Source organism: Tachysurus vachellii, chromosome 5, assembly GCF_030014155.1.
Source record: "Tachysurus vachellii isolate PV-2020 chromosome 5, HZAU_Pvac_v1, whole genome shotgun sequence".
NCBI classification, from domain to species: domain Eukaryota; kingdom Metazoa; phylum Chordata; class Actinopteri; order Siluriformes; family Bagridae; genus Tachysurus; species Tachysurus vachellii.
The window spans coordinates 26715371-26731629 of record NC_083464.1 but is presented as its reverse complement, the minus strand read 5'-3'; the positions used below and the strand labels follow the sequence as shown (position 1 = coordinate 26731629).

General features: G+C 37.4%; 2 protein-coding genes across 4 annotated transcripts in view; one reads left to right on the top strand and one right to left on the bottom strand.

The window, feature by feature from the left end:
* Positions 1-1475: 1475 nt before the first annotated feature.
* fxyd7 (FXYD domain containing ion transport regulator 7) lies at positions 1476-8898 on the top strand. 2 transcript variants are annotated; one of them, XR_009648422.1, is made up of 6 exons: positions 1476-2056; positions 4425-4460; positions 4661-4735; positions 5680-5838; positions 7859-7899; positions 7985-8898. XR_009648422.1 is itself a non-coding variant. In XM_060869331.1 (6 exons), the coding sequence occupies exons 1-6, from the start codon at positions 2041-2043 to the stop codon at positions 8002-8004; spliced, it is 219 nt and encodes a 72-aa protein (XP_060725314.1). In that variant the 5' UTR covers positions 1476-2040; the 3' UTR covers positions 8005-8898. The 2 variants fall into 2 exon arrangements, 1 of the variants encoding a protein (XP_060725314.1); XM_060869331.1 differs by having other exon boundaries at positions 5680-5710.
* Positions 8899-9050: 152 nt separating this feature from the next.
* LOC132846225 (NF-kappa-B inhibitor delta) overlaps positions 9051-16259 on the bottom strand; it is a 9924-nt gene continuing 2715 nt past the window's right edge. The window contains exons 2-12 of one of the 2 annotated variants that reach the window (XM_060870839.1): positions 15804-15931; positions 15650-15674; positions 15280-15539; positions 14435-14682; positions 13949-14054; positions 13550-13696; positions 12684-12735; positions 12411-12586; positions 11945-12064; positions 11601-11765; positions 9051-10184 (exon numbers count right to left, since the gene is read on the bottom strand). In XM_060870839.1, the coding sequence (XP_060726822.1) occupies positions 10116-10184; positions 11601-11765; positions 11945-12064; positions 12411-12586; positions 12684-12735; positions 13550-13696; positions 13949-14054; positions 14435-14682; positions 15280-15539; positions 15650-15674; positions 15804-15931 (1496 nt within the window). In that variant the 3' untranslated portion in view covers positions 9051-10115. The remainder of the gene's footprint in view (positions 10185-11600; positions 11766-11944; positions 12065-12410; positions 12587-12683; positions 12736-13549; positions 13697-13948; positions 14055-14434; positions 14683-15279; positions 15540-15649; positions 15675-15803; positions 15932-16259) is intronic. The other variant, XM_060870840.1, reaches the window with a different exon arrangement.

Genomic DNA, 16259 nt, shown 5'->3' with positions numbered 1-16259 from the left:
ATGTTTATATAATTTGAGCTGGCTACCCATAATGCAATCCTAACTTTATTTTAGATTGTTTCATGCTACAGCCCTGTGTACATTCTAAAAATAGGCGATTTGCTCATTCTTAGCCCGTTAATTGCATCATTTAGCAACTGACATCTGCTTCTACTCTCAACACAAGAAAGCGAGTGTCTCCATCTAGCCCCAAATCCCTGCCCCCCTGCTAGCATTGCGCATGCGTAGATATTCTGACCCTCGATAGCTGAAAAAGGTTAATGAGTTTACACTCACACACCACTTTTATGACAGTACACAACATTATGGCCTAATTATTCCTATATTAGTCTCAGTGATCATGTTTATATTATATGAATTATATATTTTCCATCTTTTGCATGCAAAAAGAGGTAATGTCTGAAATCAAATATAGACAGGTTGAGACATTTTAAAATGGAATATATAATTCATTGTGCAGCTTTTTTTAATTTTATAAGGTAAATGCCGTATATACAAGATGAACTTGGCTCTTTTTAAAACGAAGGTTTATAATTTTATAAATTCAATTAAAATTGATTTGTATAGCGCTTTTTACAATTGACGTTGTCTCAAAGCAGCTTTACAGAACAAACATTAAACAAAAGGTTAATATAAAGATTAATACAATACAAAAATTCAAGATTAATATGAGATATATTTAAATGTGTTTGTATTTATCCCCAATGAACAAGTCTTTGGTGACTCAAGTGACTAGAAAGGAAAAACTCCATTGAATGATAAAGGAAGAAACTTTGAGAGGAACCAGACTCAAAGGGGAACCTCATCCTCATATGGGTGACACTGGAGGGTGTGATTATAAATATAGTCTGACAAATGTTGTGTAGATGCAAAAGACCACACAGAGTTGGCATCTCCTCTTTAGTATCGCAGAGTCCAACTGGAGCTGGTAGATCTCTAGATGCCTCAGGATTCTCACAGAGTCGGCCACATCTCAGTGAAGGTCCAAAATCTTCATGGCACAGAAGACAATCTGAGCTGGTACAATTTCTAGATGCCTCGGGATGGGTAGAAAGAGAGAAGCAGTGGAACGTAGCTGCTGTTCATAATATTAGCAAGCACTAGATGATAATGTGCATTCGGTCAGATGTATTAGAGCACAATATTATGGGATGTATTACTGTATGTGTACGCTTGACTAAAGAGATGAGTTTTTAATCTACCTTTAAACTGGGAAAGTGAAATGAAATGAAGTCACAAACTACACACTACAAACAAAAGCACTGAAAGCACGTTATATTTTAAAATAACTGAATTAAAAAAATTAATTGAATGAATTACAATTAATAGGGGGGCACGGTGGGGGCACGGTGGCTTAGTGGTTAGCACGTTCGCCTCACACCTCCAGGGTTGGGGGTTCGATTCCCGCCTCCACCTTGTGTGTGTGGAGTTTGCATGTTCTCCCCGTGCCTCGGGGGTTTCCTCCGGGTACTCTGGTTTCCTCCCCCGGTCCAAAGACATGCATGGTAGGTTGATTGGCATCTCTGGAAAATTGTCCGTAGTGTGTGATTGCGTGAGTGAATGAGAGTGTGTGTGTGTGTGTGTGTGTGTGTGCCCTGCGATGGGTTGGCACTCCGTCCAGGGTGTATCCTGCCTTGATGCCCGATGGCGCCTGAGCTAGCCATAGGCTCCCCGTGACCCGAGGTAGTTCAGATAAGCGGTAGAAAATGAGTGAGTGAGTGAGAATTACAATTAATGAAATAACGTGATTTTAATACCTTGTGGTATCGAATAAAGAAACATATTGATTGGAAGGATGGTGTGTAGCCGCTAGAGGGCGCTGCGAAACTAACGGTTGGATTCCAAATGGCATCTTTTATGTAATAATGGAATCTACGTCCTATCTAGTGCACTTCTATATCCAGTAGGAAGGTATTTGGGATTTATCCATGGACTTAACCGGCGTATGATTAACAGCAGCACTCCAGCATCGCTTTACATCCTGTGAGAGTCTGAAGAGAGAGAAGGTGAGAATCCAAGCCCAGTTCCAGCACTGCAGACATGGCCACTAATGCAGGTGCGTACAGAACATTTAACCTGTTTTTTTTTCTTTACATTACAGATGCTTAAAAACAATAAAATACAGTATATAGTGTCTGTATTCTTTGTTGTTTATATAAAGTATTTCTACATTCAGAACTCAATGAAAATTCTAATTATTCGCCTAACAATAAATATTTTTAATGGGATTAGACTGCTATTTCTATCCACGTTTGTTTTATTTATTTATTTTAATTGTTTATTTTTTTTAAATCTCCATCTGATCGATTTTAGGTGCAATTTCTAAACAAGATACATAAACATGTTGCTAGCATTACAGATGTACAGCTTCTCAATACTAGATTTATATTTAATGTTGAAATATGACCTGTATTTAGGTATGATTTGTGTAAAATCTTAGTCACACCCTGCTTGAGCGTCTCATAATAAACTAGCTCCTCATTCAGACCTGTAAACCCGGCATTGCGCATGCGCCTTGCTGCCATGCGGACACACTGCACACTTGAGGGAACATTTCGCTGAGCTCGCTAACTCCTCCTTCACTGCAGATCAATACACCAAACTGCTCGGGTGTCTTAAAAAAAACAAAAAAACAACAGTTCACTGTCAGCGTGATAACTGCAACGACTTGCTCTTGAAGATTCCAAATAAGACAAATAAAAAGACAAAAACTGCACATTACAATATAGGAGCATCTGGAATACAATCACTTATGCAGGATTGGCTGGGATGCAAAATGGAGAGGATGTTTTTTGGGTGGTGTTTTATTTCTAGGTCTGCACTGTTGTCGCCTCTCAGCTCCATGGCCACTGTTTTGATCCTGATCTCAGGTTATCGTCATTCAAGAGTTTCACATGCCAACATGGGCTTCCTCCTAGTTTCCTCGCACCTCTAAAAAACATGCCAGAAAATGGATCGTCTTTGCTAAATTAGCCAACTCTAGGTGTGAAGACATGCTTCAAGGCTCTTCTCTGTCTTGGCACACATGACACATGAGCTGGATTGAGTTTTCCCTGACTGTCGAGCAAAGACAAATTACCTACCTCTTCATAAAGCACTTGAACAAGCACTTATTTCATTTAGATAAAAATGCCTTGATATTTCATGCTGTAGTAACATTCTCATTAAAAAGGGTTTTGTTTGATGGCATTCTTATGCTACGCCCAGGCAAAGCCACCATCTAATCCCCAATATCTTTCCCTGCAGAAATAGTGAATCTCGCAGTCTGAAAAGTTTACTAGGTTAAAAGCTGTTAGCAGTGGGATCAAACAACTTTTACTAATTTAATGCACAAAATAATGAGCTAATTATTTTTGCTTCATTTTTTATGTTTTACACGAATTAAGGCAAACATAGTAGTTCAGAGCTTTAATATTATTCACGTTATTTTACCTATTACTCTTATTAGTGATCACATTTAAATATGCTAATTTATATATGAATTAATAGTACTTAGACCGTTCATTACCACAGCATTGGTGAATAGAGGTTAGTAATATCAGGACAATTTACTCCAGCCTGTTTTTGTAAAATCAGGACAATAGTTTTTATATATAAACTAGGTTTATTATATTTTTGTAATCTATTCTGCTTGTCTATGTCCTTTAGCCCTTTATCAGTATTTTTTTTAAGGGTTTGCAGCACCACACGCATAATGTTGGTAGTGATCATATCTTATTATGGTTCTGACAAATTTGAACAAAACAATGCTATATTAAGGAAATATGAGGAAAACCATCTAGTGAGGAATATAGAAACACTGTCCAGACCCACATATAAAACTGGAGTTAGATTAGATCATTACAGCTATTATGTAGCCATTACAGCTATATTATATAATGGTTGGTAGTATGCATTGGTTACACTCTTCTTGGCTAAGAATTATTCATTCATTCATCTTCTACCACTTATCTGAACTACCTCGGGTCACGGGGAGCCTGTGCCTGTCTCAGGCGTCATCGGGCATTAAGGCAGGATACACCCTGGACGGAGTGCCAACCCATCACAGGGCACACACACACTCTCATTCACTCACGCACTCACACACTAGGGACAATTTTCCAGAGATGCCAATCAACCTACCATGCATGTCTTTGGACCGGGGGAGGAAACCGGAGTACCTGGAGGAAACCCCCGAGGCACGGGGAGAACATGCAAACTCCACACACACAAGGTGGAGGCGGGAGGCTAAGAATTATATTAGCATTAAATATAAAGTGAACAACTTTTATCCGAGCTCAAGAACCCTGGAGCTGTGATGCGACATCACCAAACCCAAGAATGCAGACAAAACCACAAAACCCATTATTGTGAATATTATGACTTTACATGTCTTTGGTCATTGCCACTGTCAAGTTTTTTGTATTTCATAACTCTCTTTCCAGAGTCGATGTGGGAGGACCAGAGTGCCTTTGATTATGGTAAGCATCGAAAAGAGGAATCCAGTGAATTAAATACTTAATAATTATATTTATTTATATAATCATATAAACACTAAAATAATAATTGACAATATCTATAAGTTAATAAAGTGAGCACAGAGTCATATTGCTTTGTGCTAAATTTGCCTAGCTTCTGTTCATGGGACTAACTTAACTATGATACCTTAAATTTCTCCAAGATTATGAGACTTTGCAAACCACCGGCCTCATTCTTGCTGTGATAATGTTTATTTCTGGAATCCTCATTGCCCTGAGTAAGTTGATCTTGGTCGAGTTCTTATTCATATCTACATTTCTTCACTATGCATTGCATTTCACCAAAATTGCTTTAACAAGTGAGGCAGTATATGATACAAGTACTGTATAGAGCTGTTTCAGCAGTGGTACAAATACACAGGGAAAATGCAAGCCATTTTATATTGTGCAGCTTATCTCATTTCTGAGGTTTCAGGCTTCTTTCTTATAATATATAATAACTCAAAATATCACAGTTAACTAAGCAGAATTAATTATGAAAGCCACCAATTATAAGCTTGATTTAAACAGTTACACAAACCTACTTATGATTATATACATGTTAAAGATTTTAATTATGCCTGCACCTTCAAACGTCCATATAAATAAGCCAACAACCTTTAAGCATTATGTTCTCTTAAACTGTGTTCTATTAAAATGCGTAACAAAATTATTGCAGCTTATTTTTTAACATGAACTGTCTCTAACATCAATCTGTAACAATCTGTTTAAAGGGGATATTTGAAAGAAATTAATATTTTATAAAATTGGAGATGCTTCAGTACAAATAATTTCTATATACAAATTATTATACTGTAACTTCTCTGCAATATAACACGCTACTATCGTTTTTGTCTTATTAGCTCCAAAAGTAAGAGATGAGTGAATTACTGTTTATAGCTACTATAATGCAATTGATAATTGTTTCATGGACATTACACAATGTTAAATAAAAGAATAAAATTCTTTAATAAAATGCCCGTAAATGTTGGTTAATTACTTCGGGATAAGAGGAACAAGATATCTTGCGTTAACTACCATGTGCTTTGTGTCAGGCTTCATCACCCCATTGTATTTAGTTACATATAAAATAAAAGTATTACCCAGTTTACTCCACCGTCTTTCTTTTCATTAGTTCATAATTTTATCTATCTGTACTGATTCTCTTTTTGTCTCTTATTAGGTAAAAAATTCAAATGTTCAAAGTCATCGAAGTAAGACTTTGCAGACGAGTGGAAAGCCTGCTCTGTGCATGCGGAATGACTTGGAAAAAAAGATGAAGAGTGATAACAAAAGAAAGGACCTTCAACTAGAAGACTCTTAACTCACATCCAGCCCCTGGGTTAAAGGCTTGCTGACAGTTTCTCTTAGTCTAGAAACACTGTCTATCCATGAACTGAACTGCATTAAAAGTTGCCTTAGAAAATTCAGGTCCAATAGGAACAGTGTACCTGGCAACATTGGAGCAGAATGAATATACGCAAGAGAAAACTCTTTATAGAAACAGTGTTGCACTTTTTCCATAAAGTATTTTCTGATCACTTGGTGTTTGAGTAATGTTTATCTGGATAGACAGTGTATACTGTATGTGTTTGTGTAATGCTGATATGCAGTGCATGTTGTGATCTCAGTGCCTGATAACTGCCAATAGTCGAGCTCCAGTGAAGTCAACTGAACTATAACTCATATAACTCATAACTGAATTATAACTCATAGCAGTACACTGAAAAAAAAAAAACTTGTTAATTTACTTAATTTAAAATGCCTAGGTCGGTTAAAATTGATTGTATTGAGTAGCATTAATATAATCAGATTTCGTACATATCTTGAGCGTGGATTTTCCAATCCCTGAATTAAGAGGAAAATAATTTAAGATGGTACCAGAACCGAGACTCAATCCACCAACATCAGTGTTCCGAAACAAACGTGTTACCACTACACTATATTAACACATACAGTCGTATGCAAAAGTTTAGGAACCCCTGACAATTTCCATGATTTTCATTTATAAATATTTGGGTGTTTGGATCAGCAATTTCATTTTGATCTATCAAATAACTGAAGGACACTGAAGTAATATTTCAGTAGTGAAATGAGGTTTATTGGATTAACAGAAAATGTGCAATATGCATCAAAACCAAATTAGACAGGTGCATAAATTTCCCCAACAGAAAAATCACATTAATATATAGCAGAGCCTCCTTTAGCAGAAATAACAGCCTCTAGACGCTTCCTATAGCCTGTAATAAGTGTATGGATTCTGGATGAATGTATTTTGGACCATTCCTCCTTAAAAAACATCTCCAGTTTAGTTAGGTTTGATGGTTTCCGAGCATGGACAGCCCGCTTCAAATCACCCCACAGATGTTCAATGATATTTAGGTCTGGGGACTGGGATGGCCATTCGAGAACATTGTACTTGTTCCTCTGCATAAATGCCCGAGTAGATTTTGAGCAGTGTTTTGGGTCGTCGTCTTGTTGAAATATCAACAACTTCAACTTAGTGACTGATTCCTCAACATTATTCTCAAGAATCTGCTGATATTGAGTGGAATCCATGCAGCCCTCAACTTTAACCAGATTCCCAGTACCGGTACTGGCCACACAGCCCTACAGCATGAAGGAACCTCCTTAAATACCTTTTCTAGTGATTGGCTGCACCTCTCTATGAAGTTCAAGGCTCAAACCAATTGTGTGTTCCAAATAATCAGTGCTAAGTAGTTACAGGTATTCAAATCAATAAAATAGCAAGGGTGCCCAAATATATGCACCTGTCTAATTCCGTTTTGATGCGTGTTGCACATTTTCTGTTAATCCAATAAACCTCATTTCACTACTGAAATATTACTTCAGTGTCCTTCAGTTATTTGATAGATCAAAATGAAATTGCTGATCCAAACACCCAAATATTTACTGTATAAATGAAAATCATGGAAATTGTCGGGGGTTCCTAAACTTTTGCATACAACTGTAGGCATTAATTTTCCTAAATATAATGATATAGTTAAAGATCAGATCGTTGCCCGTGAATTGTCCGTGAATTGATCCCGCTCAGTCTACATCATACAAACTACATCATTTAATCAGAAACATTTTGAAACATTTTAGTTACTTGAGAAACGTAATATTCTATACGTAATATTTGTTATTAAATCTAACTGACCACATACTCCTTTTTTCAGTGTATACACAGTTACTAATAGTGGAAAAGCTAACTTGCACTAATCAACAGGTCCTGTGCTATATTTTGGAAGATTTTTCCTGACTGCGCATGCTTGCTGATTGAGGCTCTGGGAGTGCTTTAGTAAATTGTGCTCTTTGTCTGTGAGAGCGAGGTAACTTCTGCCCCATTCTTTTTGCAGCTCAAGTCCTGTGGAACGGCTTCAGTCCCTCCAAACAGAAGGTAAGATCACTCTGCGTAGAAAACATATCGCATACTATCGTTTTACTTTGCTGCTAATTTCCTTATTCATTTTTTCTCCTTTCAGTACCTTCTCAGTCAGTATAGAGACTGAGCATCCAAGCATCTGTGCTCGAGGATGCTCGTAAAATGTGAGGAGACCTGCATGGGATTGGATAAAACCAGATAATTCTTTATTTCTACTGGAGTTTGAGGCTTCTTTGTAAAGCTCATATAGTATGTTGCAACTTGCTCAGGATTTTATTTACATACCAATATTCACAATTGAATACTTAATGTTTATCACAAATTGTTTATTATCCCTGCACAAAGATCAATAATGTGCACAAACCTAACTGTTTGTTGAGTTGCATTTTTATTATAAAGCTAATGATTGTCTTGTTTACCCCCTCCTCCCAGGGCCGGTTCCAGCCAATTATATTAGGGTAAGATGGTGCAAATAATAGGTGGACAACCAGTGGTAGTAGCCCAAACACCTAATCCAGTTGTCCAGTTAACCAATATTTACAATATCCTCTAACCCCCAATAATGATCCATGTGATGTCGGTCAAATTTGAGCATTTGTGAGCATGCATAGCAGTCACAAATTGAGAAAAGTAGATAAAAATGAGGCGAGTGACAAAAACTATTCTGTGCTGCAGGGGTGGTGCTTTGTGTGAGGCTGCTGCAGACAGATCAGTTGTCGACTGGCTGTAGGCTGCTCATCCAATCAGTAGTTAGAACTCATAGTGGTATTTTCTGTTATTTTCTCTTTGACTAAAATAAAATAAATAAAGAAATAAAACCAGACTTTGATTGGCTGCCCACTGCTGCTGCCGGCCCAGCCTCCTCCTCTTCTGTTCTCATGTGTTTCACCACCTATCAGTTTAGCAGCATGACTCAGCCAATTAGTAAAGAAAAAGACTTGACTACATTTAGTACATACTACCTTGACTACGTTTGGTTTGTGAACCTTGTGTCAATGATAAAAATCACAAAATGTTGAGACATGGCTTTAATAAAAGTTTCTGAATCATCAACATGTGGTTTCAGTGTCTCGCTGTATACTTGAATGTAACAAATAATGCCATTAATCATAAATGTGTACTTTAATCAAATAAAAGGTATCACACAAAAAGACACAAACCACAAGTTTACCAGCAAATTTTAATGCCATTGCTGAACAATCCTTGAACAATTTATTTAGTCAGTGTATTACATTCAAACAGGAGGTTTGTTTTAGTTGCAGTGTTGATGTCTTGTCATTATTAAATCATTATTAAAATAAAAAGTATAGGACAAATACAGAGTGTTCTGATTACATGAAACGCTCACACATTTCTTACAAGGAAGTGACAGTATAATGTTTTTCCCCTTTATTTGAATCACAAGGCATTCCAGTCTCAGAAACTTAGTGATTCACATGAGATAATCCCCCGAGCTATTCCTACACTCTGTCTTTTTACCTTAACATTAGAATCACTTCAAATTCTGATGTCTTGATCAATTTCATTAGATAATACAGTTACATTATATGTTCAAATGTTAAACTAGTGATGTAGCTGAGGTAAATGACATCATTACCAGTATGAACTGAAGATGATTGGCATGCTGAGGTCAAAAGCTTGACATTTTCTACCCCAATAATGACTCATCAAAACACACTCACATTCATGCCATAAATGAGATCTGCTTATACTCTCTGTAAACACGACAGAGCTAACAGAGCTTGTGCATGTAAATAACTTATACCTGAGGCTAATACTAGCAAAAAATACATATATGTATCACATAAGTAAAAAAAAATAGAATAAATAGATTTATTTTAGCAAGATACCATGACACTGATACAGTGTAGTGTATTAAAAATATTCCAAACCAATATGGTTGATAAAACGGTGGGAATTTCGACTTGAAACCCCATCAGATGATTTCACAGAAATCACATTTTCATGAGTATTTTTTTTTACTAGAAATGCTATTGAGAAGGAATGTGTCAGAAATCAAACATGACTCTATAACAATAGACAAGTGAACTGAAAAAAACCTCATAAGTAGATACTACAAATAAAACTCCATTATAAAAAATAAGATCCAAATTCAGTCAAGAAGTAGAAGACAGAATTTGCAGGGTCATTTTTCTTGAGTGAATGCAGGCTTATGAGAAGTCCCTATAAGAATTAAAGGGAGACATGTTGGGACTGGCATGCAGTCCTGGTCATTCTTGGTCCTGTAAGGATGTGATTCGCCGTCTAGAGGCATTTTTCTTCTTTAAGATGAGCTTGAGCTGAGTGATTAAAGACAAAACAGCTTTGTCAGTAGGATGCTTCATATTAACAAATTATTTCCAATTACAATTTGAATCACGCTATAGTTTAAAAGTTTCATAGACTCTAAATAGCCAATGATACACACAATTAGAAAAAAATACACAGACGTGACAAAATAAAGAAATAATAAAGATCTTAGTAAGTTGTTGGGCTACTCCAAACCCCCAGATCTTCAAAGTACTGCCATGTCCGAACAGACTCTGTAAAGGCCAAAGTATAAAATGTACAATTTACAAACTATTCTGTCCATTCAAAGAGCCCTTGTGGCAGACAGATGGGGTCAAGCAGATCTGAAATCTAAGTTGTCAAGTGGAACCAAAACATGACAGCATAATCCATCCATACATTATCTGTAGCTTTTTTCCTACTGTACACAGGGTCATACGGAGTATATCACAGGGCACAAGGTTGGGGACACCCTGGATGGTGTGTCGAGTCATCACTCGACCAGATGCACTACAGACATTTAAGGGACACCAATAAAATGACTTTAGACTGGGGAGGAACTCCAAACACAGGAAGAACCTGCAAACCCCACATATGCAGGGCAGAGGCAGGAAGCACACCCTCAACCACAGAGATGTGTGACAATCGTGATAACCACTAAGCCACCAATATGCCAATGACTTTTTAATTTACATTAATTTGTCACCTGTCTTTAGATGGATAACAATGTCATTGAAAGGTTTTGAACTGGAGTAGTGTTATTTTTATAGCCCCTGACAACTGTTAAATATAGTTTCTGTGGTATTTTTTTCACTGACTGCAAATGAAACATTACTTTTTCAGTGAAGCGAAACCATACTTTTTTTTCTGCCATTTTCTTCTCTGATTCATGTTGGGTAGAACTGAATTTTGTGGTGAGTCACAGACAAAAATAACAAAATTAACGTTTCAATCCAAACACAGAAATAGATCTGACTTCCTTCCTACTTGAAAGTGAGCAAAACTGCATCTCGTTGTTTTTTTTAAAGAAGTGAGAATTATTAAAACATTGCACTGCCATCGAAATTATCACAATAGTTACTGCTGCGAAAAGTGTGTGTATCTAATTCACAGGTTTTTAAGACTCATTAACTAAACATTGATAGGGGAGAGAGCATATGCTTCACTTTCTCATTCTGAGAGCACAGTCAACATTGACTGTTTGAGTCTCTTGGACTCAGGGCCACAGATGGCTGGGGTTTTGTTTCAGAGACAAATCATTGTCTCTCAAATCATCATACAAATGATTTTTGATTGAGATCATGTTGGTGGGGCTTTTGAAAAAAAAACACTATCCAATATATGGGAGAACTATATTTGTAGATTCTGAAAATCTTATCATATAATAAAAAGATCTTATTATTATCATAGCTATTGGAGCAAGCAACCTTCTCTCCTTGTTCTCCACTTTGCAGCAGATGCACGGGCTGGTCGTTCTCCAGGTTGCGGATACTCGGGTCGGCTCCTTTGCTAAGCAGCAGTCTGATCAACTCCTCCTGATAGGGGCTCCCATGTAACCCTGCGGCCATATGCAAAGCTGTGTGTCCGTGGGCCTGAGAAACCATTAAAAACATGAAAAAAATGGAATTTAACACTGCGCACTATTTGCTAATGATCAAGATTTCACATAATATACCCAAGCCATAATGAGTCAAGACAGAGAAAAATGACTATCACACATAACAGACAATGAGTGATTGATAAAAGTGATAGAAATTTCTGCATGTGTTACCTTCATGTTGATAAAGGCCTGCATGTCTGGCAGCTGGCATTTCAGCAAAAAAAAATTCACCAGCTGGATATTTCCCTCCTTCACAGCCAGATGGAGTACGGTCTTATTACTTTTTATTTCCTGAGAAAGTACATGACTTAACATTGTGAAATTGAAGCAAATGTGACCTCAGTCAAAATGAAACTGTCAGTATAGAAAGAGATCTTTCACTTTCAGTCTCATGTCAATAGGAATATGAAAATGTTACGCAGCGAAAGGATTTTTTTTGCATATCCTGCCTAGGAGCTGAGCCATGAATTACATGCACACTTTATGTTGTCCAATCAGAGCAGCTACAGCAGAAAGCATCGTACTCAGTCAGAAATAGGTAATGCAGCATATACAGTATTTCGGATACGTAACGCTTTCAGATCACACAGGTTGACCAGCAAAATAAAAGTGTATTGAGGTTGGTGCAGAATTTTACCTGCCTGAGAAGGGAAGCTCCTGCTTCCAGTAGCAGCTGCAGACAAATCAGTTTATTTTTGGCTTGAGATTGCAGATCGCCCTCAGGTAGCCAGGCAGTGGGTGAAGAGGAGGTGGAAGTAAGAGCCTTCATTGTGGCATTGTGAGAGATCACGGCACAGTGCAGTGGGGTTAGTCCTGAGAGGGTGAGAGAGAAGGATAATCTTATGTCCTTTCAAATGTTTGCCTATTTTGGTAGGTTTAACTATAATATACATTATCCACTGAACATTACCTTCAAAATTGCGAGCCTCCAAGTCCACCCTGTGTTTCATACTGAGGATAACCTGTGAAATGTGACATTCAGGCATCATTATCAATGCTTTTTTGTACATTGTTGAAATGTGGAGTGACATCTAATGACTAACATAGCCATGCAGACCAAACACATGATGAGCAAAGGTCTGTGTGCTGTCTGACTTTGAACATGGAGGAATGGAAGAGTAAAAAAATCTAAACGATCTGTTATAAATGATCTGGAATAAATTACCCAGTTTGTAAGCTTAGATATCGATTATCTACAGCCTTTGAACTAAGTGCTAACAGAAAAACATTATGATTAGCTAAATAAACATCCACCTAACTAACATTAAGCAAACTCGTGCATGTACAGTTGGCTGAAATGAACTGCTGAAACATGTTGTGCTTTCACTTAAAACAGAAAACTTAGGATAGCTTCCCGTGATTCAGGATGATAGATGTTGTATGATGGATGCTGAATGATAGAAAATTGATTATGGAGGTTGGGTGTTGAATGATGGATGATGTATGATAGATGATGAATTTTGGATGATGGATGTTGGATGATAAATAATGAATGATGGATGTTAAAAGTTTGTGTTGAATGATGGATGTTGGTTGTTGGATAATAGATGATGAATGTTGGATGATGGATGTTGGATGATAAATAATAAATGATTAACCCTCAATTGTTTAGTTGTAAAAAATGAGATAAAAAAATTCACTCTGAATAAGGGTGTCTGGCAAATGCTATAAACGTGTTGGGTGCTGGGTGATGGATGATGGAGGTCGAATGTTATAATCAAGGTAACTGCACATAGATATTACTTCATATGTCCTGCTATTAGGACATGAGCTCACCTTCATGACATGTGGAAAGCCATATGTGGCTGCCAGATGCAGTGCGGTTTGACCTTTGATATCACAGATGCTGATATCAGCTCCAAGACAGAGCAGGTCCTGCACAATCTCTGGTTGATTGGCCGTCACTGCTACCATCAAAGCAGTCTGGGATACAACACATCATATGAATACACTGAGTAAAACAAGCACAAAAAATAACAAACATGCACTAAAGACTGCTAAAATTATTTAAATTATTTTATTTTTTATAGATGTGAGTACAAAAGTACACCCATGCCTATGAGAAATTCTTTTTTTACTGCAATATTAATACAAACCTGGTAAATTACATATAGGCAATTGCAATTTAACAACATTCACATGATTGATACATGAGGCCCGATGTTTGTGATGTACCTTTCCCCTGTGCTCCTTTGTATCCAAAGTGCCAAGCTCCTTCAGTCTCTCTGCTGCAGCAAAGGCATATTCCCTTTGGCCCTTAGCAGTGTATATGTGCAGAATTCTAAATGAGGCACAAAAAAAGCTCTTATTGTTTGAGCCAATGACTCTAAGCCATTGCTTTTGATATCGAAATAGAATTATGAAGGATTTTTATGTGACAAAAAAGATACAGTAACCGATGACAGAGGTTATGTTTCCAAAATCAATTCATCAGTACCATTTATAATAAGAAATGATAAGATTTTACAAGTATAAGTATGCAGAAGAAGGGCATACAGTGGACAATATATCTAACTGTATCGATTCTGAAAAGTTCTTAACATATGCAGTTTGAAAACCACCAGGTTTTATTAAAACTCATTAACATCTTGTTAATGTAACATTAAGCAATGTAGTTCAACAGCCGTTGAATGGCAACTCCGATCTGTTGCCCTCACTTACGTGTCTCCATCATCGTCCTTCCATATGGTTCTGTTGTAATCCATGGCCTGAAGGAAGATCCGTGCCTCTTCCAGCTTAGCCATGTCCATGTCCATCTGGGGCCTAACTGACATACTGCAGGGGCCTGTAGATGCTCTGGGCCCAGAAGACCACAGGTAACCAGAGCTTGGAACACTTAAACCCTGAGTCCTGTGATCAGCGCTGGAACCGGGCATGGCTGCGGTCACAGGACACTCTGTCCTGGGCTGCTGTTTAAAAAAAATTTATGTATTTATTTTTTTTATTATTTAAGACTTTAAGTACAATTTACTGTTTAGTCAAATTACTATAAGTCAAATACACCCACTGTTCACTTTATTAGGTACACCTGTTCACCTGCTTTATTTATGCAGTCTGCCAATAAACCAATCATCTAGCAGCAGCACAATGCACAAAATCATTCAAAAATTCAGGTCAAGAGCTTCAGTTAATGTTCACATCAAATATCCGAATGAGGAAAAAGTCTGATCTCTGTGACTTTACCCATGGCAAGGTTGTTGGTGCCAAGCAGGCTAGTTTGAGTATTTCAGAAATATTGACCGACTGGAATTTTCATGCACAACAGTCTCTAGAGCAAAATGGTGCGAAAAAAATTAATAAGTAAATAAATAAATAAATAAAAAAAATCAGAGGAGTATCTCAATATCTTAGTACTCAGTACAACAACAGTCATGCAGCCATGCTACCAAATGATTGGCTGATTGAAAAACTGCATAACTGGGCAGGTGCTCCAGTTAAACTGGACAGTGTGTGTAAATACTGTACAAATCTAGGCTCTAAACTGCTTAAGTGTTGGAGACTCTTACAAAATGCTGTGGCATCTGTGCACTCTGACAGTCCTGCAGTGGAAGAGTAGTATAGCTGGAGGTCTGAGGGTCTGCCGTGGGTAAGCATGGGCTATAAACTGCAGGTGGGAGGTTGAGACCACCTGAAGGGTCTGTTAAATAATTCAGACACATAGATGGGAGGTTGTTGCAGTCCAGAAAAGCAGAGGGGTGTGGCTGCATGGTTACGTCCCACCGGTCATACTTCATCGATGTCATGTCTGAAAAGCTGCTGTTTGCAGCTGTATTGAAAAGAGAGCAGGAATCGATTACGTGAGTCTCTGATTACTCTAATTTATTTTATTGGGAATATGAAATTCTCCAATGTGTGTATGAAGAGGGTGTCACTTACTGGAAGATGTATCTGATGTTGGTGCCTAATAGGGAAAGATTACATTATTATTGACTTTCATCACTCACGCATTACCTAGTTGCACTGAAATAAACAAAACCTCATACAGAAACATTAAAGCTTTTTTTCTGAGCAGGTGAAAGTGTGTACTCACTGGGATAGGAACAGCGTTATTTGTCGCAGAGGCACAGGACGGAGGAGCTGAAGATGTCTCTCGCTTTCTCTTCTGCTCCAGGAGCTTCTTCACTGTGGGCAGCGTGTAACACGGCTTCTCCTTTGGCGCTGCAGACCAATACAAATGCAAGACCTTTCTGTACTAACTCGATAATAGCAATAGCTTTTTACTAAGTAAATGTTTTAGTAAAAAGAATGCTTGGGACACTAAATAAGTCATTAATGAATGTTATAATATAATATATATAATAATATAATATATATGATTATCAAGTTTAGCTGTAAAAAAGCTGTACCATCATAGAAGAGTCTTAATCAGTAACCACAAAAAGGAAGAAGAACCCCGAGGCTGTACATAAAAAACAATTCTTTTCTTTTTGTATAAAAGCCAAACTTTATAATCCAACTAATTGATATCATCTATAACTTAACCATA

Coding starts and splice junctions, on each gene's coding strand:
- fxyd7 (XM_060869331.1), top strand. Junction 4,736..5,679: donor TGGAATCCTCATTGCCCTGA/GTAAGTTGATCT, acceptor GTCTCTTATTAG/GTAAAAAATTCAAATGTTCA. Junction 7,900..7,984: donor TCAGTCCCTCCAAACAGAAG/GTAAGATCACTC, acceptor TTCTCCTTTCAG/TACCTTCTCAGTCAGTATAG.